This window comes from Vidua chalybeata, chromosome 9 (genome assembly GCF_026979565.1).
Source record: "Vidua chalybeata isolate OUT-0048 chromosome 9, bVidCha1 merged haplotype, whole genome shotgun sequence".
NCBI classification, from domain to species: domain Eukaryota; kingdom Metazoa; phylum Chordata; class Aves; order Passeriformes; family Viduidae; genus Vidua; species Vidua chalybeata.
In genome coordinates this window covers 8,268,394-8,291,205 of record NC_071538.1, presented here as the reverse complement: position 1 = coordinate 8,291,205, position 22,812 = coordinate 8,268,394, and the positions used below count along the sequence as shown (strand labels likewise).

Here is a 22,812-nt window from a genome sequence, read left to right as displayed (position 1 = left end):
ATAAAGATTTCAGAGAAAGCACTTAAAGCCTTGCACTTATCCAAACTCTGCCTTAAGGGTTATGTGTGACCAAATTGTGCCATCATGAATCACATCCTGAAGGAGCACACATGAGGAATGCCTGATATCCGTGACTCTGACACACATCACCAACAGTGTGCAGCTACCTCATCTGGGTTCAAAAATAATACACATCATTTGGGGACGTGCTAGTTTCCTTGTCACCAAATCAACATAATTAATTTAACCACTATCATTATAGCTGAACTTTCCAGCCCAGTCAAATTGAAATAAGTCAATTCCATCTGTGTACTTTTTTTTGGATGTTTTCCTTCCTCAGTGGCTAATTATTGAAGATTTTCTTCTAAGCCCTAATTCATGCCTCCTTCCTGCTGACTGCAGATAAAATGTCATCTGTGCAGGAGCTCATAATCAGCTGATTCTGACAAGCAGAGGATAAAGCACAAAAGGAAGAATATTGTTTTAAGGAGGGAGAAATCCAGATCTAACTACTGGGACTTTTGCCAGCGATCTCAATTTGAACAGAATAGAGGCCTCATTTAGACAGTGGAAATTAGACCCTGTTGCTTCTCAAGGGTTTTGTTTCCTTCTAGCTTTTTGGATGAAAAGATGATGAAACAGAGCAGTGTAGCCTCATCAGCATGATCAAAGCAAAGGGAAGGTGATAAAGCTAAAGGATACAGCAATGGAGAGGGTAAAACCCCACCAGACAGGGTCTGAGGTCTTGAGCACTTTGAGGATCGTCTGCCATTTTGTTCAAGCGCTTAAAAAAAACATAGAAACCTTCTCCAGGCTCAGAATTTCAAGATGCTCTTCATATATCTGGCAGTCTCTGAAATCTAAGAGATACATGTTCAACTCCTTGAAACACCAAGATCAGTTACTGCCCTTCAGATTCTTAGTTCAAGAAATACCTCACATGCAATGGGGAGGGGGGAGGGTGGAAAGCGAGAACACCGAGCTTTGAAATCAGAGAACAAAATCAGAGTCCTCCCATTTCATCCCTCCTGAACATGTAAGTCTGGCTGACCTCTTATTCTCTCCATTATCCTTCATCCTCTAAGAAGAGAAATCTAGAGAAGAAAACAAGAACAACCCAGCCTAATACGTTCGTTTTCTCCTCCTGATGTTTCGAGTTCTCTCCAGGGAGGAGTCACTGCCGTTAACACTGAGGGAAGACCGGCAGGATAATTTACTGAATCCGGGCTGAAGCCGCAGGTGTTGCATCCATCGGCCGGAGCCCGGCTCGGGCAGCCCAGCCGCCACCTGGTGACTGAAAACTCACACTGCGTTATTCCCTCAGCACTTACTCCTCCGTTACTTATTCCAGATATGCATGGAATAAATCTGACAATTTATCCCAAGGAGTACGGAGCTCCGATTCTCTAGAGCTCAAATATACAATATAGATCCATTTTAGAAGGGAAAAAAAAAAGGATAAATTTAATAAACTCAAGCCTTAGATTGCAGAGAGTGGTCGGAGGAGGAGTGGCTGGGTTGAATCTAAATTCAGGTACTACTCAAGAGCTTCCTCACATCTGTGCCTCTACTGACTTTCCACAGGAAGGAAGCAGCAAAATGACCACATTCCAAAGATCCATTACCTTTCTCTTTGCTTGTCCCCTGCTGTCCCAGCTGGCACCACTGTCCTGAACTGTCACACAGACTTGCTCTGAAACAAGACTTCAGTAAAAAGATTTGCAAGCTGAAAGCAGGAAAAGCAGGAAAATAGATTTCTATAACATGGACTATGGTGGTATGACCAAAAAGTGCTTTCAGTCAATATTTTAATAAGCTGTAACAAAATGTTTAGGACCATCATTTTTAGAAGGCAATATATATTAACAAACAGAAGACTGCTTGAAAAATGTTTATGCTTAAAATATAATGACTACTGCACATATTCTTTTCAACTTTTATGCTCTAGTCAATGTATTATAATTGAGCTCTACTGAATTACTTTTCTAGTGGATAAATACTGTACACGCTGTACTGTGAAGAGACATCATGTAATGTATACTAATTAAGCCATTATATCTGTAGAGAAGATAGTATCTGAAATATCAAATTAGCAGGAATTAAACATCTCAGAGGATTAATGAAATGTTATGGAGCCATTCACTTCCAGGTCAACAGGTTCAATTTCAGCTTAGTTTAATAGTTATAATGAATTTATGTGCTGGAGATAACAATTCTCTGCATATGTCCATAAATCAGGGTTAGAGCCCCTAGCTCATACCAAGAGCAGCAGGCTTGAACCAGCACAGGCAGAACAAGGGAGCCAGGAATATTCTGCTAGGCCTGGGTTTGGCACACAGCCTGGGGCTTCAGGAGATCAAAGAGCACATTTCCTGCATGGCTGCAATGTGTGTAGGCAGCAGCGAGCGACACCAGAGACACTCAGTCAGTTCTCTTTACAGACCTGCCAACAATTGTCAGCCCCAGCAATAAAGTTATCACAGGAACAACATCCAGCCCCATCTCTTCTTTGACTCAGTGAGGAGCCTCTTCTGCTTATCCTGATTTCTCTCTCAGCAGCCCTTGCTCTTTCCAGCAGAGACACCTGCAGCTCTAGGAAAAGGTGGAGATGGGGCATGGGGCATAAACTTCTACAAGGCTTTATCTTATTTTTATTTACAATAAATATACAAAACAATCCCTGGTTTTGTTGTGGAAACACAAATTTGAGACCAAACTTATTTGAGATTAAATAACCAGCATGTCAAGATATGTAGGCATCAGCTCCTTAGTGATGATGGGCAGTGAGCAAACAACAACCAGTTTATGCATAAGAGAAAGTAGCTCAGAAATAACCACATTAAGAACAAATAACTGTAACCTAGCAGAGTATGAACAAAGAGGCACCTCGAAACTCTGCAGACAAACATTGAAAGGAGACAAACTTAAAAATGCAGAGATCATCCAAAGCCCATCACTTCAATTTGCTATGAGGACACAAACATTTTAAGCTAAGGTCCTGCTCCAGATTTTTTTCTGGAGTTTCTGTGGAGCTTGGCTAAAATCTTCATCTTACTGACTCCAATATCTCCAACAGAACTGCTAGAAGGATCATCTATGCAGATATTATGGAAAAACTGTATTTAGGAGATACTTCAGGTGATTTAGAAATGCCAGTTCTTAACATCAGTTCTTCCTGTGAGTGTTTAGCCCACACTCTGCAATATGGACAGGAAACCTCATGAAAAAACCCTGTACTGCTGACAGAAAAGTTATCCTGTCACCTCTACCATCACCACACTTTGGGATCATCTTGCTTCCCTTTCAAATGCTCCCAAGATCTGGAGAAACAAAGATCTTCACCAGAGAGTAACTGGATGGATGTAAAATAGCTTACATGACTATTACAGAGAAAGCAGTTTTTCAACCAAGGGTATTGAGATACAAACATCACACCAGGAAAAAAAAAGCTCTGGCAGCCTACATAATATGAGGAAAAAGCATCAAGCTTGCAGGATTGGTCTCTTTTAGAGACTACAAACAGAACTGAAGAACAAAGAGCATTCTAACAGCTGTTTGCTTTGCTTTCCTGGCACTTCTGTATTTCAAGTTTAAAGAAAAAAAAACTGAAAAAAAACATACCTAACCAAAACAAAAGAGTAAACTTGATAAACCAAAGGTAAAAAGAGCCATTTTTATTGCAGGACTGCCTTCAATGCACCTCCCCTGCTCACAAAATCTCTCAATATTTTCACTACAGTAGATGCATTAAGAGTGAAATTTGTACCATGTATTTACTCTTCCAGCAGGAGGCTGTGAAGCGCAGCACAAAGTACAGGAGGTGGAAATCCAGATGAATTTTTACTGGGCTATCTTAGCTTTTTTCACTTTAGCCACTATTCTCCCTCTTACATACTGTGTTTTCCAAGCACTGAATTCCTTCAACAGAACTTCTAGATCTGCTCTTCCTGTGCCATAGTGAGTTACAATTGCAATGGGAAGTTTCTACAGATAATCAGAAGCTTGCAATCACAGCATTTTTTTAAGGGATATAGCTTGAAATTCTATTTTAATGATTAATAACATAATAATATATTACAATTTATCTATTGATATATTATGTATATTATTATATATGCCCACACAAAATCATTGTATGTTCTTTGAATTTAAAAGTGAAATGTTTACTATGGAAGGCAACAATTTTTTCTGTTCAAGAAAGAAAAAAGAAAATGCTTTAGCAATATAGGCAGATCCACAATAGAGTATTCAGCAAGAATTTAAGAAAAAAGTGCCCTCCAAGAGGCAGATGAACATAAGGCATTTTCTGTGTTGGACACAAGCAAAGTAGAAAGGAGAAACCCTTTCCAAAGCACTTGAGAAAAGTATTAGGGATGAATTAAAATGTAAATTAAAACCTGAATTTTTCAGCATCCCATCTTGTATGTAAAACTATACATTTGAAACAATTGAAACAGTATTTAAATACACAGTGTTCTAGTGTTGAGGCCTAACTCTTGTGTGTCTTGTGTGTGCACTTTATATTTGTGTGTATATGTTTGGAAAAAGAGGGGTGTGTTTTATTAGATGAGTATAGTTGGAAAAAATACATAATCCCCTTGTCAGTCTAATATAAGCTATTACCCCTCCCTTGAAACCTTTTCTCTCACATCACCATGATCACGGTTACAAGACTATTTACTTACAAATTTTAAAAAAGCTCCCTTGGTGAACTTGAAAATTTTATCTCCTGCCTTCAACTGCAGTACTTCAGTCACTTAAAACAGACAGCAGAAATATGAAATTTGTGTGGTTTCATACTTCATCCTGAATGCTATAAAAACTCTTGTTTGTTCTCCTTAGTCCTACCAGACACAAGCATCAAGTTGCATGTCAAGCAGCAGCCCTGGATAACAAAACAAGCTGTGACACTGGAGGAGAGAGAGGCAGCAGCATTGGGGTTTTGGTGCTGCAGGATAAACTCTTGAGGTCCACAGGGAAATCTAAATGGTGTATTTTTCTGTTTCCCTTCAGGTGACAATGTCCAAATGCTGCAACACATCACTGAGCATCTGTTACAAAAACTCCTGTCACCAAGAATAAAAATGGATGGATGAATAATGGTCAGGCTGGACCTTCTGCCTCCTGCCAGCAGGATTGAGCAGATATTTAAAAACAGCTTGTAAGCAATATGCAGCCAATCTAGACCTATATAATCAGACCTAGAATCATCAGCATTACACACACATCAACTTACCTCTGAACAGAGACAAGGGACTTGCTAGTGTTTCTCAAAGGACCCAGCTTCATTGACTGAAGTCATTGAAAGCATTACTTGTTTCACAATCTGTTTTTCCAACTAAAGTCACTGACAGCACTGAATAGGTTATTTTTTCCTTCTTAAAAGTTTGCATTCTGATGTAACTGAAGAAATATGATTAAGCCTACCCTTCTTCATATAGAAAAAGAATGTTTCAAAATAGGATAACCTGTAAATATTTTGGATGTTTTCTTCAAGTAAGACATTACCATTTATGAAAGAGATGTTTGTTTTGATCAAATGAGTAACAAAAAGCATAACAGCAAATACATCTTAACAGATGAAGGAACAGGATTTCCCTTTTTTATTTTCATTCACTGCCAGCTCTTTCTACATCTTCCTGCAAGATCAACATTTCAGTATTTCCATCAACTGCGAAGCAAGGACAATTCAAACATGTGCAAACAGAGATTAACATGCTGGGTACAGTGGGTCACCCATCCTGAAAGGCAGAGCTTTACCTACATTGCCCATATTTGTCTCCAGGGTATAAAAAGTGTGGCTTCAAGGGGAGGGAGGGAGGGATGCTCAGCTTTAGATGCCAGTTTCCTGACGAGAAGTCACTTTCATGATAAAGTCATCTGCAAAAGCTGTGCAGTCAAAAAACCTTGTATTTGTCTCCTATGTAATACACTACACATCAGCAATCATTTCTATCCAAATGGATATATCCAAATCAAATGTTGGGGCAGCAAACCTGCCCCCTGATGAGGCACCCTGGTCATTTAAAAAAGACAAGAGGCATCTTTGTAAAGCATTTGGTGTTACCACGATTCTTTCAGTGCTTCTTCCAGAAGGAAGACTCCCCTGAAAGTTATTTCTCTCTATATTTTAAACTGAACTTGGTGCAACCCTTTCAGGTTACTTTGAAGAAAAATGTTGAATCAATCCACATTCTAAAATGCCTCAGAAAGAAGCAAAATCCCAGCAGTAAATCCACCTAATTAAGTGAGGGTGTATCTAGCCCATAGCTATTATCCCTTCCCAGCTTAATATTTTTAAACACCCTGTATGTGGAGCAGGCAGTAAGCTCTTCTCATTATTTCTCAAATGAAGCTGAGTAGATCTAACCCAAATTATGGCAAGATAAACCAGACAACTTAAGTGATGAAAATTGTACTTTTCCCTCTGCTTTAGGGACGCTTCTGGCTCATCTGTCCTCTGATCAAGGTGAGCCTGATAAAGCTGAAAATTACACTGTGTGACTGGATTGTATGAGATTATCTTTCCCCTGAGAAGTGATTTATTTTAGTAACTCTTAATGAATAAGGAACTTTCTGCTCCAGCACGCTGCTCTTCTTGTGTGGGCATGGTTCCTTATTGCTTTGAGTGAGAGATCACATAAAAGAAATGGAGAATCTGAGTGGCTACATCTTCTTCATGGTTCAAAGACAATTTTGTGTTGTAAGATAGACCTTCAGGGACCACCAGTTCCATAAAAAGTGAAAATTAAAGTCATCAGTTCGTGGGTTTAACTGCAAAAGTCACTGGCATATCTTCCACTTTTTGAGTGTGAGGAAAGTCTAGCTTTGGTTTTGAGGGATCTTGCTTGGTAGAATTTGGGGGTCCGCGACCTTTAGATGATTCCAGGAGATGTTGCATGTTAAGTTTGAAAATAAGGCGAGGATCTGGTCCAGAAAGAGATGGGCAATTGCAGCTCTCTCTTATTTTAAGAGCCTGTGAACACATAGGAAAACAAACCAAATAGGAAAAACAAGAAAGGTTTCAGTCAGTGACTTTGGCCTTCCAGTCAGGTTTGCATTTGCACATTGGTTAGAGTAATGAGCCTAAATTCTTACTGAACAACTTCTCAACAGAAACCAAGAATTCCTGTGACAAAATGGAGCAATATGGTAAAACAATGAGAAAAATGAAGAGTGAAATTATATTCTCACACCACGGTCTCCAAGGATGGATACTCTAAAAGGTACAACATAATTAGATAGGCAGTTCTCCAGTGTTTTCTGTGATACTTGTGCAGATCAGTACCTTTAATTTACATTCACATATAAACTAAACTTTTTGTAGCCCTTTCAGGGTACTTTGAAGAAAAATGTTGAATCAATCCATATTATAAAATGCCTCAGAAAGAAGAAAAATCCCAGCAGGGAATCCACTTAATTAAGTGGGGGTGTATCCAGCCCACAGCCCACACTGCACTCATATATTTATATTTACATTCAAATGTAAATGAAAATTACTGCATCAAGAAAAAAGAAAGGGCTCTGAATAATTTACTTCCTCAGACATGTTCTATTATTGAAGTAACAATACACAGACATCTGACTCAAGAAAGGAGAGAAAATCTCCAATAACATAATGGACTTTTAACTGTTTGGCACAGAGATCCAGATTCATCAGTATAGTTAAACTCCTGTTACACAAGTGATCTCATCTCCAAGAAGCATTTGGAGTATTCCAAGTTTCCAAGTATTATGAGAAAATAATGTCACAAGAAAATAATTTTCTCTAGAATGTAACAATTTCTATGGGTAAAAAGATCAGCAGTAAGAGACCAAACTTTAAGTTAGTCCTGCTCACTGAGTAAGTGTCATTGCTTGCATTTTACAAGTAAGAAAGTAGGGGCACAAAGGAGCCAGAGAATCTCCCAGAGAACCAAAATTCATTAGCACAAGCACATTCCCCCAGACCATCCTGTCTGCCTGGCAATCTGAGAAAGGAATGGCAGTGGGTGAATCTCACACCTCAAAGGCTCTGTGGAGATACTGATACTAACCTGTTCAAAGTTAAGTGTTTTAAAGGATGCTTAAGTTGTGTTCACTGCCACAAAGCTGAACTTACCTTAATCAGACCACACAAACTGGCAGCTCCTGTGTTTGGCACACAACTCATGCAGTGCTTTTTAAGCAGCTGTACACAGAACTACTGGGATCCATGGAACCTCCTATAACTCATTTCAACCAATTAAGAAAAGTAGACCCTATGTATCATATAGCAAAATATTACATGTAGAACTCTAGAGGGTTCTACATCACCACTGAGAACTACTTTTCGAGATCTGCCAAATGAAACACCAAGACCAAAACAAGTCTGATGGTTACCATTAATCAACGGTCACTGTGGGATTGTCACATTTGTTCAATATTGTCCTGGCCTCAATTAACAGCATAAACCATGGCCAGATTTACATCCAGTTCTGGTTTTTATCCTTTCATAGAAAAACCAGTTCAAAAGTGCATTTTATTCCACTTCACAATCATGGATTCCTGAAAAGCAATGGCCAGAGCTGTCCTGAGTTGTAGCCAGGTGCAGTATTTGTAGTACAGGCCAGTATTTGGGGCTGTCAGCAGAAAACACATGCTGATTAATTTGTTATAGATGGATTCATGAGGAGGAAGAAAATAACACAGTTTTCACAGCAGTCCTAGTATTGCATTGTAGAAAGAACAGAAATTTTAAATCTGCTTTATATCCACTAGCTTTGTCTGAAATATCAAATCAAATATTCCAGTACAGCTCTGCATAAGCCTTTACCCATCATTTTGAAACACTTTGATATTCTTCCACAGGAGGCACTGGAAACATCTTCCTGCAGCAGATTTTGAAATAGAAGAGCAGAGCTTAACTCATTTTTTTGTGTAAGGAGGTTCCAAAACATATTTCTCCTCTAACTTTACTACAGTGAACTGATAAGAGTTTGCTGTAAATGGCTAGAAACAAACAGAATTCAAAATTAACAAATGGTTTTGGAAAAAGACACATTTGAAAAATGTAGCAAGAGTTACTCCAGTTGTTTCTTGCTGAAATGTAAAATTGAAATTACTGGAGACACAAGTCTGGATTAGGCATGCAAATATTGTTCCTGTCTAAGTTCTTAAAAATATAACTAAAGCTTTCAGAGCTTGTTTTTCTACAGCATGATCGTCCATGTAGTCACCAAATGTAACTGTACTGCTGAACACTCTTCTGCTTCAGTGACCAATACATTTCTAAGCTGGCATTTATGATAAACCAAGTGTTTTCTGTTGTTGTCTTCTAGAACATAAGCTGCTACAAGACTGCATTAATGTCAAGCAGTGTTATTCAAGGCAAATGGGAATACAGAGATTTAGGTTGTATCCTGGAAAAGGCAACATAATCCTCTTTTAAACTAAATTAGCAAATTTGTATCTCTGCGTTTTCCTGGCTATACAGTGCCTGACCTATTTCCATGGTTTCATTGAAGTCCCAACAGCAAAGATAAAAACCAGTACTTCAGGTGAACATTTTTACCCTGTGGATATCTGAGTTCTTGCTAGACATAAAGCTGTGCAAGGGGGTAGAAGGCAGCGATTCAACATCATCACCTCACATGCCACTGAAAAACTCCAGATATGGAAAGGAAAGCCAAGTTAACTTGTCACCTCTCTGCTCAGGACAGCTGGAACTACACATTCCAGCGAGGGCAGCCACCTGCCTGCTTACTGGTTCATGAGATCCCAAATAAACCATCCAAACTCTTGCTTGTAAGTCACAAAGGTGAAGCTGTTTTTCTTATGAATACAATCACAGTCACCTCCTGCAATGTTTGGGAGCAGGGAAGGCAGAAGAAAGGTCTCCCTCATCCTATCACCTTCATGTAAAACTACCAGCAGAGAGAAATAGAGAAATATGTAATTTTTAGTTCCCAATATTAATCCTTCACACTGTCACAGACACCAGACTACCTGCTGGTCTCAAGCCCTTACAGTCTTAATGAAGTAGCAGTAAAAAGATGATTAAAGGAATTGATAGACTTTACTGGATAGAAAAGAAAAGCAGCTTATATATAATGTTAATACTTCCAACCTTCCACTGATGTTGGCATAGGAAAGAAAAATTGTGACAAAATATTTAATAACTTTATAAGGAGGATAGAAATGCAGATAGAAATGTGGTTTTTATTCTTGTTTCCACCTTGATAGGGATTAATTAACATATTCTAGTACTAGAATTATCTGAAGTAATGTTCACATCGTAAGCAAAGGGCAAATATACCAACCCACTTTTGAAAAGGAAGGAAAATAAATGTATCTCCTGTATCAAAAGGCAGCAGAGGAAAAAGTATTAACTGCACAAAAATTAATAAAAAATAATAAGTAGCCAATGTGGATTTGACAAAAACATGTGCTTCCAAAAGTAAATGAATTAACTTTTTTTGACAAGTTGACTATCTAGCAAACAAGACAAGCAGTGCAATTGATATATCCCAACTTATAATTTATCTCCAAATGATCTCACCGTGGCATTTCCACAAGAAAGTGGAAACTGGACTTACAGTGAATCAAAAACGGAATCTGAGCCAACAACATGATGCTAAAAAAGCAAATGTCACATCAAGATGAACTTTTGTACCACAGGCAAGGCTCAGGAGATAACCTTCTGCTTTATTCAGTTTAGCTGAGGCTGCCACTGATGTACAGTGATGCATTTCAACAGCACACTTGGAAACAGACACTGCCCCAAGTCAGAGAACACAAAAATAAACTACTGAGATGAACTAGAACATCCTGTAGCTTCTCTCTAGCACTACACTCCCACAGTCTCTCTGTCTCCAGAACAATGATCATCCTCACCCTTATACAGAATCATTTCAAGATTTCATTTTCTGAAAATAAAACAATCTCTCCAGCCTCCAAGCAGGAATTCCAAGAGATTTCTGTTTCCTATTTAGGAGTATACTCTATTTTCTTCGTTTACTATCCTAACACCTCCCTTTCTGAGGGGAATTACTTTTAAAACACAGCAAAACTTTTTTATTTGTTTTATTTCATTTCCAGGACAGCACTACTTTTTAAATGCTTATAGCTCTCTTGTTTACTGATTCCTCAGCACGGCTGTAGCTTCCAACTTGCTCAGAAAACCAGATGTAACATCTTTAACCCTCATTTGATTTGCTCTCAGTCTTTTAATGACTTGAAAGGGATCCCTGTGATAGTTCCCCTTTAATTTACACTTCCTGAGACTGTTCAGTCACCTCATTGAGATGTGACATTTCATTACCTGAAGAAAAATTCTCACTTTATATGATTGCATCTTATTGTGAACCTGCTTAGAAGTCGGTAGAGAAAGATTAGAGAAGTCCAAAATCTTGTCCCTATTTGTTCCAGCTATAGCAGCTGGTCTAATAAGAGATGTATTGTCCTGAAAACCATTTCAGCTCCAAAACCAGCAGCACATGACACCCAATAATAGTCATGATGGATCTGCCACTGAGTCTTAAGAAGTACCAGTTTCTTCACAGAGAGGTACTAAAGATAAAAAGGTCTTTTCTGATAACCTGGCTTCTCTCCTGGGCTCTGAGTATCTAATGGCAATTAATAAAAAATAATGGTATTAATAAAAAATGGTATTAATAAAATAATGGTATTAATAAAAACTTAATGGTATTAATAAAAATATGGTCAACATTCTGTTCTAAAAAGCTCAAAGAATGTGAACAATGAAACAAAAAGGAGCTGATATTGAGCAACAATATCATGAGATTCCCTTTCCATGCCTGAAATCCAGCCTGAAGGCAGCAGCTCCCACAAGAAGGGGAGTCAATGTTTCAGACAAGAAGCCTCCTCTACCCATTTTCTTTCATCTTTATTCCAGTTTTGTAGTGCCAACCTCACTTATCTTGTGAACTTGCTAAAAACAGGAAGCCTTCACCCCCTGTTTTCTCATCCTACTCCAAAGAACATTTAATGTAAAAGGCAAACAAAAACATCTCCCCTCAATTATCTTCTGGAAGATCTTCCCAGCCTTCACTGCTCTTGGAAGTTGAGAGGAGCTGTAAAAAGATGAGGGCTGCTCCACCTGCTAAACTATGAGAGATGAGACAGAAATAACAGTTCTACACAGTTGCTCAGTTATTTATTTGCTCAGGCCTGGGGTAGAACATAAGAAGTAATTTATTTCATTACCTCTTTATAAGCCAGTCAACAACTCTATGAAAATAAACGATTCTGAACCCTTTATGTTCAATCTAGCTAAAACTGAGGCTCCACAACAAAAATCATTTTCTATTCAGCTGCTCAAATGTGTTCGAAAATCCATCAAAAACATTTTCCCAGCCTGCTTTTGCAAAGTACAAACTTTGTGTATATTAATTTGAAATATCCAGTCTAGCCACTCTCCAGCCTCCTATCCCTAATGCTGACTTTGATTTATGCCACCATTTGGAATATTTACTGTATTCATTCTCATCAAAGGATTCATGAAACTCTTTTTTTTCTCCTTTGAAGTCAGCAAACACCTCAATATTTTAGTGCTCCCTCTGCCAATAAATCTTCAAGTGTCTTTACAGTTTGGAACTGACAAAAGACTTAAAGTGACAGAGAGTTAAAAAAAAAAAAAAAAAGAATAGTTGGTGATAAAAAAGAACATTTCCAAACACAGTTCAGCTTGCTGAAAAAGAGTGTCGCAGTGGAGTGCTTTAACACTCTATTTTATTTTTTCATTTGCTACAAAAGCAAGAGAAGTCAAGAAAATTTAGGGCTCCAACTTAAAAACTGCCTTTCCAAAATGGCAAAAAAATAGAAAGAGTGGATGAGACCTGTGGCACTGTCACATCTATATCAAAAGGCCATTCAAAGAAAAAAAATTACACTTTGATCAGAAAAAAAAACCCAAACCACTTGGAATATGATTACAGTTTATCTCTGCTATCTTACTTTTTCCTCATTTAATAAAACCTTTAAGGTTGAAAGCTTTGCAATGGAGAATTTCTGTAAGGATAAAGAGAAAGGTAAGCATGGTGCTATGAGAGTAAATTGTGAATCAATACCAAAGCAGCTAATTAATCAATTAATACCAAACTACTTCTGGCAAGTTTCCTAAGAGGAAAAGCCATTTCCCTGAGCCCTGCTCACCTCTGGGATGAGGCGGTCCAAGTGCTCAGCTCTGTTTTCATGGGAAGGGTGTGTGGAGAGCCACTCCGGCAGCTTGGGCTGCCCCTGGATGGTTTCTGCCAATTCCATCTGCTGCCAAAAGACGCTGCTGGCTCTGACATCCACACAAGCCTGAGAACAGAAGGGAAATGGAAACACCACTGGATGCTTAAAGTAATAAATGCACAGTCTGATACTGAATTACAAAAGACGTCTTAAATTTTAAGTTTCTAAAGACTGTTTAGATGGTCCTTATATCTGACAGTAAAAAGCTGTTCCAAAATATCTAAAAGTGAGAAAAAACTCATGCATTCCTTTTAACACCTATGCCTTAAAAAAATTACACCTGAATTAAGAAAATCGAGGAAGGAAAGGTTTACAATTTCTGGCATATACTTGTTCTTTAAAAAAAAGCTCAGCTGCAAATTCAAGTTATATTTACTAGGATAAATTAATCATCTCCACAGTTTTAGGCAAAGTTACAGGAAGAAGCTGAGAGTCAAAAATACAAGGTGATAATAGTTCATACATAAATATACCTAAACAGTAACTGGAAATGCTTTCTGTAATTGATTACACGGCCTTTCATGGGTGATCTGTGGAGTCCATGACACAATAAAACAGTAATTCTGTAGAATTCCTGACTCTCTTCAAGAAGCATATGTTTAACTATAGAAAGTCATAGAACAGTAACTTTTAGAATTGCTTTTGTGTATCACCACAGACTTCTCTGTTTTTACATTTAAGTATAGAAGAAAAATAAAGAAGATTTCTTACACTGACCTTTATTTGCTAAGAAAAAAAGAGGGACAAGTAGTCAGAAGATAAGAAAATTACTTCTTTCCATTCCCTCACCCAGGAATAGATGTGGTGCTTTATCCTTTGAATTTATTTATTTAAATTATTATTATAAAAAGGTTATCTGCACAAGCAGAGAAATGCTCATATGTCACTTCACTTATTTCTTTTTTGATATGGCCATACTTTTTCAGTATTAGAAAGCAGTGAGCACAAACACAGCAATTACATTCTTTAATGGATTGTATTATTCTTGACAACTACAAATTACAAATGCAGTTTTAATCTCACAATCAAAGTTAATTTTAAAAACCCTTCCTTAAAGAAACATTAGTAAGTATTAAAAGGAAATTTGGCTAATGAAATATTAACACTAGATGGTGCTGCTCTCACTAGTATCTCACACATAAGTCTATGGCACTTGGCCAGAAATCAAAGAGTTGGTTCAGTTCCTTTAATATAGACTTAAATTCCCCAGCAGGAAAAAAAAAAGTAATTGAAAAATAAACTATGAAAAAATGCTGCGTAGCTTCTGACCAAATTTTTGCATTACTTTAGCAAAGCTGTTTTGTTGTTATGGCTGTATTTTACTTAAATCTTTAAATCTTCACATATAATTAAATCCTACTTATGGAAGATCCCTATTTAGAGTTCTCCTCTTTACAAATACATGGAGTTTTCTTCCAATAGCAACAAACTACACAGAAAGGAGACTGTGCAGGTAATGCACAGCTTTACACACTTCAGTGTATTACACACAATTAGCCACAATGACTTTGTCTTTCCCTAAAAAGTATTTTATTTCCCACCACTTCATAAAACTACGTATCTTCAAAAACTTACAGTTTACCTCCATGTGAAGAAGGAAACTCCCTCTGATTATAACAGAAACTGAAAGATGTCTGGTACTTTTTTTTTTTGCTAATTTCTTTTTTATTGCTAATAAAACCAATCAGTTGTAGTTACCTTTGCAGCAAACTGAAGTCCCACTTTATCAGCTTCAGCCTCCAGGGTTCTGCTGTAGGGTCTATCAAACATGAACTGCAATGAAACACATCAAACCTCTGTTCCTGGGTCTGGAATGTGTACAAAGATGGAGCCTCATAGCTGTCTTTTAACCTTCTCATAAGAAGTGGGGTTTATCTATCATGCTCACATTGCATGTGATCAGTATTAATTTTCTTAATGTAATCTCTAATTCCATTATGTGTAACTCATTGATCCTGTATTCAGTTGAAATTAATTCAAATTAGTTATATTTTCATGGGCACTATCAGCAGCCAATCTCATTTTGCAGAAACTGAAAGCTAAATACCAACTTTTCACCAGAATATTTTCATTTCACTCTTCCATTGACATCAAGATTTTCTTGCAGCAGCTGTATATAAAAAATCCCAGTGGTTCCCTAAACTTTTATGATGCTTTTAAGCATGGTATCATCTATTTCATATGGCAAACTGCCCACAATAAGGAATGTAGCTATAAATATTTGCATGCAGAAATCACTCCTTTGCCATGACTATCCCTAACACAATCTGCAAATTGCCCTTGAGAAATCAAACTAGAAGACATAAAGCTGACCAAACTTCTCTCCCATTTTTCTAGAGCATTACCACACCCTAAGAGGCAGTGGTGGTTTTCTCAAATGTAATTCGTGTAGATTTGGGCAGTCTCTCATGTTATAGTAAATGCAAATCAGGACTTGTTTAAACAGCCTGCTCCTGCAGAGATAAGGAACCTGTCACAACATCCTGGTTTAGTCATCCATTAGGAAATGTGGACTGAGCAATGGCAAATGTGCAAGGTTAGAGAAGAGGGAAAGGTCTATCAGCTCAAAAAGGTTCTATCAGCTCTTTATCTGGCTATAGAAATTTGTCCTCCTTAGAAGTTTCAGGGGAAAAAACACCAAAAACCAACCAACAAACCACAAAGCAGTTTGAAATGAAGAGCACCAAGGAAGTGCTCCAGTCCCTTGAATACATAAAGGTAACTGTAACTTTTTGCTACTTTCCCAAGTCAAAAATAGAAGCCAACCAAAGCCAGCTTTAAAAGACAAACATGCTGGTTTAGAAGTCAGCAGAGATGAGGGCACTTTCTAAATTCTTCGTTTCCACACAGACCATAAACATTGCAATTATAAAAATATTTTTTAAATCCTCTGATGATAAAGTAATTCCTTGAAGTGGAATTCATGTTTTTATTGCCCTGAAAAGTCCTCCAGGTCTGTTGGTGCACATATATTCACTAAACAGCAAAGAAACCCCTGGCTAGTCTGTCAGATATTCCTGAAGCACCATTTCCTAGTTAGCCATATAAACTATTTGATTAATTATTACACATTTTTTAGACAGAGATAAAATTTGTAACCTACAAAAGAGTCCTGAGGTATCTAGCATACAGTGGTATTCATCAGCTACAGAAAAATGGAATTGTTTAAAAAATCTTTTGTGAATGTGCTACAGTGAAAAATTAGAACTTCAAACTCTGATCTAAAATCCTTGTCAGAAATTGGACACAAAAAAAGATTAATTTGATTTTTCAGTTTGATTATCAGAGCTACCTGTGTATGTTGAAGAAAAGGGAGTTCCAAGGATGCTGAATGCCCAAAATCACCAGTTTTCACATGAAATACAAATCCTATGGCATGAGGTGGACAAGAAAGAAATATGAAGTACTGTATCTGTACCTACTGGTGTGTGGGGCACGAGTAAAACTCAGAGCCATGCTTGGTGTTAATTCCAAGAATAATTCCTAGGCTTTAGTTCCCATAAGAAATAACTGCTGCTCTATAACAAAGCCAATATGCTCCAGTCCAGAAATACATGCTTAAGGAAAAACCCCAAATAAATGTAATAAGAAAAGTTAACAATTTATTAAGGAAAGAAAATCCATTATCTTTGGGGGAAAGGCAGAACTGGAGCTCACATGCCCGAAGCCCTACAAAGAATCACTGGAAAACACTTAGAGTCAATAATAAAAAATACACAGTAGTCACCAGGTCAAAAAGTCAAGCCTCTAAGGACTTAAGAGAAAAACAAATATTGAAACAGAAGCAAGTACCACAGCATGGCTTAAATAACCCTTTCACAGAATGGGATGCTAAAGCTTTGAAAAGCAAAATACCATTATGGAAGAAGAGGAAGAGAAACATCCTGAGAAAATGTGCAGAAAAATTCACTTTCATGTAAGCACAGCAGGCAAATACTGAATGAGAGAAACACACACTGCACTCCTGGGTGACTATAAAAACTAAGTTTCCTATTCAGCTTCTTTTGTCTATGGGATGAAAGCTTTGCAAGTATTTATCACTTCAACATTATTGGAGCTTGATCAGCCTTTTAAACCAGGACAGTATCCCATAGATGATGTTTCCTTTGCACAGGACTTGGAGCTTAAACCCAGATTTCCTTTCCAACCTAAAGTACAACTCCAACCCATGATGCCAAAGTACCCATTCTCTGTGGAGAGGAGAAGAGATGCTGACAGGGAGTTGAATTTTGCTGTCTAAATTATGAGTAGTCTCAAGATTCATTCACACTTTGTTTTTGCCAAATTCAGCTCTTCAAAATGCTGGCTAGAATTCATCAATGTATTGGTTTCTTAGCTACTTGTGCAAATATCCAAGCTCTTAAGAGATAATTTATGTTCAGAATCCACACATCTACCCATTAGCATAAGAACTACCAAAACAGATTGGTTATGTTTAACTTCATGTTTTTGAGGAACTGAGGAAAAGCATCAAGTCAAAGAAACCAAAGAGATCTTTCACTTCAATTCAGATTCCAGTTTTATGATCTAAGCAAATTTCTATTTAAAAATATACTTTTTAAAAAAAATAAATGGATCAGTAATTGTCCAAGGAGTAAATTAAACTGCTGAAGAAAACTGGCACCAGAAAGCCTCTGAATTTTACTTTGCTGAAATATTTGCTGGCTGAAAAGATTATTTTAGTAACTTGTACTATAGCATGGTTTATATAAAGGGTGTTTAGATTCTCAATTTTTTAATCTTGGAAACCATTCTTACCACCAACAATATATTTAAAGAATTCCATATATTTTACTTGATTTAGGATGAATTTAACAACTACTTAAAATAAAAACATGCCATTTTACTACATACAACTTTAAAGGGCAAGTTACCTTTCTAAAAGACAATCATCTGTCTTAACTGGCAAGCAGGTTCCTGCAGCCTGTGCAACTAAATCCAGTCATTTAGGGAAACCTAAAGTTCTTCAACATGACAAATGAAAATCAGCATCAACTAAAGCAGAATCCAATTTATAAAAACATATTACATAACACTCAAATATTAATTTTTGTTACATTTCTCCTCTTGCCTTTCTCCCCAAACTTATTATTTAGTGTAGCAAAAAATTAACATTATCTTTTCAAGGAAATCAGGAAGGACAGTAGAAAACATCAGTCTTACCTCCTGCAACTTGCTCTGAATCCACTGGCCAACAACTGCCAAACTATCACGAGGACAGATGGCCCAAATCATAGTGAGAAAGATGAGTGAGAGAAAATCCAAGAAATGAACCAGGCTGGCTTTCTCTGCCTGCAAACAGAAATTTTCATTCCTTACTGTCTGACATTTCTTTAGAACATAAAACAGAATTTGGAAACACTTTAAAAGTCACTGATTTTTTTTTTTCCTGTGGAGCCACAGGAAGAGGGGCAAGCACAACATTCCCTGCTTGTATCAAAACAAACAAACAAAAAATCCAGTTGGATACAAGGTACTTTCAGGCCAGAATTCACGTAAGCTGCATACAGCTGGAACAAATACATTCTGTCTCTCAGACTCTGAGAGATTCAAAGGTTGAGGTAGGATGGAGGCAACAAGCAGAAAAAGTTCTTCAGTAAAAAGGCCAGGAAACACCTCAGTGTGAATAAAAAGTCTATAAAAATAACTCAAAGACTGTTCTTTACATTAATTTGAAAAGAGATAACACATCACTGAAACAGGATCACTAATGGCATAAGGGGACAGTACACAGAATGTATTTATCTTTTATTTTCTGCTGCTTTCCTTTAAATTTAGAATCCAAGAGATTATTCTGTTTTCCAGAGCTCTATTTGACATTGATCAGAGCATTTACAAACAGGATCATGCAATACTTCTCTCTGTGCCAGCTGGGAGACACTGATTCCATACAAACAAGATAAGTTCTTTATTGTCAGAAATATTTTTTTAGGAGTTTAAAGGGTTGTTTGGCTGAACCGAGCCCAAGAAACCATGATGTGAACTGTTGCTCACCCAAAATCATACAAGAACCAAGCTCTGGGTATTCTAGAATTTGACATTTTAAAACTGTGTGCTCCAATAATAACAGCATCAAGTATTTTGAGATGCACTTCTGCAGGTATTAACAGTTATAGGAGTAACAGAGCTGCTGAGTACCTCCAGTTCTTTATGTCTGTGCTATAAGAGAGGGATCTGCAGACCAAGCTCTAAATGACTCTTGAAAGTGAGTCATAATTTACCTGTACAACTGTGAATAAAGCCCTGGCAACCTTTGTGTTAACAGGTCTTCTGACAGTTATTAAGTGCCACACAAATAATGAGGATCTACTGTAGCAGGCTACTCATTTCAAACTCAATTTTGCATTAATTAGATAGAGTCACACTGAAAACTTGCTTGGTAATGATAGGAAAAATCATAACTAGAGTAATTAGAATTAATAATTTAAGAACATTAGACAGCTTTCTTTAAAGACTTACTGCATGTTCCAGCACAGCATGAGCTATTTCATGTCCTAAAATAAATGACAGCTGATGAATATCAGAAACTGCATCCAGTAACCCAGTAAAAACAAACACTTGACCATTCTGTAAACAAAGAGAACAAAAATTAAGTGGGAGACATATCAAGCGCTATTTCGATATCTTTTGTGTGTGTGTGGTGTACGACTTACTGGAAGCACAAAAGCATTTACACCTGGTTCATCCACCACGTGGATAACCCACTTGAGAGCTGAGACTTGGGGGACGTCCTTGTTGCTTTCAGACAAATGCCCAACAACTCTCTCCACAACCTGGTAGCGTGCATCTGTCTCAGGTAACATCTGATTTTTGAACTGCTCCATCCACTGAAAAAAAATTCATTGGTCCTAATTTTTAAGGTGGACAAAATGTATACAAAACATGTAATTTGAAAATATCCTGTACTTGTTCTGTTCTTATCTCGTGTCTCTGACAGACGGGAATATGGATACATTTGGATATGGCTTATCAAGTTTCACTTTACAACAGGAAATCACAGAACTCAAAATTACAGGGACTAGTTCAATGGACAAGAAATAGTTAAGAATGTTTGCTACATGCATGTTATATGCTTTGTAGCCATTATGTGCTTCTCCTGGAAAGGGAATTCTAAAAAACGATGGGGACAAGATCAGGAGGTAACAGGGGACCCTGCAGGGTTCTGAGCATGAAGTTCAAAACTCATCAAGGACACTACTCGGTTTGTTTGCCCATTTCATTAACAGGACTATCTCATCACTAAAACAGCAACAATTTTTGAGTACTTTCAATTTCTTGTCTAGAATCTTACCATATCATACTCCATCTGTGACAGCTCCCTAAAATGCTCTTTGCCAAACACCAACAGTCGAGCACGCCCAGTGATGGGTGTCTCCTCCAAGTGGGTAAAATAAAACATGACAAATACAACTCCCAAGCTGCTGAGACCCAGCAGGATCTTCCATTTGTTTTTTCTTGCACTTTCTTTGAAGAGTTCGCGTTTATTAGGAGGAAGTGCCTTCCACCACTTTCTTATGCTCCTGTAAGATACAAACAGTGTTAACTTAGGGCATATTTGAAAAGGAATTTGTTACTGTATTCTCTATTACAGCCTCATGTCATGTAGGAGCTTATGGGGGGGGTTATACTTTAACTGGCTTCCACTCCACTGCCTTTCTTCCCTCCCACAGAAGAAGGAATGTCCCTGAGTGTCTTGGCTCATCTCCCTCTACAACATGTAAATTAGAAGGAAAAGAGCAAAAAAATACATCGAACACCTCTGATAATGGAAAAAAAACACCTCTTGCTGAGCAAACTGTCAGTCAAACAACACTACAAACATACCTGCCATCCCTCCCCACACTCACACTTTGCACGATGGGTCTTGTGCTGGGAAGAAAGTAACACAGTATTTTACCTGCCAAGAATGATGGCAAATAATTTCTGAGCTGGCTTCACAATAATCCAGAAAAGAGGAACTGGTGCAGCCTGAAGTGCTGGTGATGCGTGAAAAGACCTGTTGATCTGAATGTTCCAAGCAGGAAAGTGACGTGGGGGTTGCCCTACAGAACTGATCAGGAGGGATGGGATCTTCTCCCCCAGTGACTGCGAAGACTGGGAGAAAAACCTTCCCAAACTATGGTTTGCATTCCTGTACACTTCCTGCCCACTTGTATGTGGGGCATCCAAAAGACATCTCAGTCCTTTACCAACCAAGTTTCTATAGGAGTCAGGATTTCCAGTCAAAAAACAGTTTATAGTATTTCCACTCAAATTCAACCTTTGGCATCTACTTCTGTCACCCTGACTTTGGCACCATCCTGTGTAAGACCGAGAGAGATTACTGCACTTCCCCTGCTTGCACAAAGAAGCCAAATGAGACAAAATACAGTTTCTACCCGACAGCTTTAGACCACAGATGATATTCATAACTTCTTTGGTTGGTTACCCTGAAAAAAAAAGGAAAAAAAAAAAAATAGCAGACTGGTATTAAGAAGCCCACCCAAAAAAGAAACTCTGCTTCGTTATTTCATTTTCCCCTGAACGGATACTATGTATTAGTTTGACAACATGTGCATTGCACAAAAAAAGGTCACAGTCACAACTACATCCGGTTACAGTTGTAAGACATCCATCTGCTTCCCACTGTGAAAGATATCCGTACCTTGCATCACTGAAAATAAAACAAGGCGTGATTTCTTTTTCTCCTTTCACTTTTATTACCACCAGATCAGAGTGACCGCAGATGTCCCTTGTGGGTCATCACCTTTCCGTGCGGGGCTCCTGCCCCCAGTGTCATTCCTATACATGAGGAAAACCAGGATCTGTGAGCACACTGCTCGTACTTTACTGGCCTAGAAACAAAACACTGCCAAAACAAGTCTCCCCCAGCCGGGAGCCTCTAGCTCACGGACGTGGAAATGCCTTGGCACGGAACAGACCCAGGCCCTACTGCCTGAGGGGCCCCTCTCTGGCTCCAATCGCGGCCTCTGCTTCTCCCCCAGCCCCGCCACCCTCGGGTGTAACCGCGATTATCCTGACATGGGCTGCTGCGAGGAGCCGGGAATGAGGCAGACGAGTCACTCTGAGGCGCCCGCCCTGGTAATGGCGGGCGGGGAGGCGGGGGACAGCTCCGGCCGCCTCCCAGCTGCGCGTCCCAGGGGCCGGGAACGACCTCCTCCACCGGGCTCCCCTACTCACCACCGCAGGAGGCGGCGGCGGAGGGGCCGGACCGCGGAGCCGGTGTCGATACGGAGCCGGGTGGAGAGCGGGAGGAGGGACGGGCGCAGCGGCCGCCGGGGTCCCGCGTCCCTTCCCTCTGGCGGGGCCGCCGCCGCTCCCGCCGCTCCCCTCAGGCGCCGCCCGCCATTTTGTGGCGGCGCGGGGAGCAGGGGCGTCCCTCTTCAGGCGCAGAGCCCATTCTCCTGAGTGCCGTAACTCTGGCTTTGCCCGCGCTGTTTCCGTGTCACCTGGCTGCAAAATGTGGAATACGTCAGGGTTATTTTAAATCAGGGTGTTCTTTGATGTAAGATCTTTGTATGCTTTCAAGCCTAAGTCAGCTTCCCCCAGTCAAGGACATCCAGGAACTGAGAAGGTTTAAGGATGTAGCAAATC

General features: G+C 38.8%; 1 protein-coding gene across 10 annotated transcripts in view; it reads right to left on the bottom strand.

Annotated features, from left to right (window-relative positions):
• The window catches only part of OMA1 (OMA1 zinc metallopeptidase), a 45,517-nt gene extending 22,916 nt beyond the window's left edge, over window positions 1–22,601 (bottom strand). For 3 of the 10 annotated variants that reach the window (XM_053950981.1, XM_053950980.1, XM_053950982.1), the window contains exons 1-9: window positions 22,399–22,600; window positions 21,863–21,999; window positions 21,116–21,647; window positions 20,510–20,738; window positions 19,872–20,045; window positions 19,678–19,785; window positions 18,382–18,510; window positions 14,917–14,991; window positions 13,135–13,284 (exon numbers count right to left, since the gene is read on the bottom strand). In XM_053950981.1, the coding sequence (XP_053806956.1) occupies window positions 13,135–13,284; window positions 14,917–14,991; window positions 18,382–18,510; window positions 19,678–19,785; window positions 19,872–20,045; window positions 20,510–20,738; window positions 21,116–21,627 (1,377 nt within the window). In that variant the 5' untranslated portion in view covers window positions 21,628–21,647; window positions 21,863–21,999; window positions 22,399–22,600. Of the gene's footprint in view, window positions 1–1,625; window positions 1,705–2,101; window positions 2,593–5,566; window positions 6,977–12,013; window positions 12,088–12,719; window positions 12,991–13,134; window positions 13,285–14,916; window positions 14,992–18,381; window positions 18,511–19,677; window positions 19,786–19,871; window positions 20,046–20,509; window positions 20,739–21,115; window positions 21,648–21,862; window positions 22,000–22,398 lie in introns of those variants that run through there. The other 7 variants (XR_008432427.1, XM_053950975.1, XM_053950979.1 and 4 more) reach the window with 7 other exon arrangements.
• Between the last annotated feature and the right edge of the window lie 211 nt (window positions 22,602–22,812).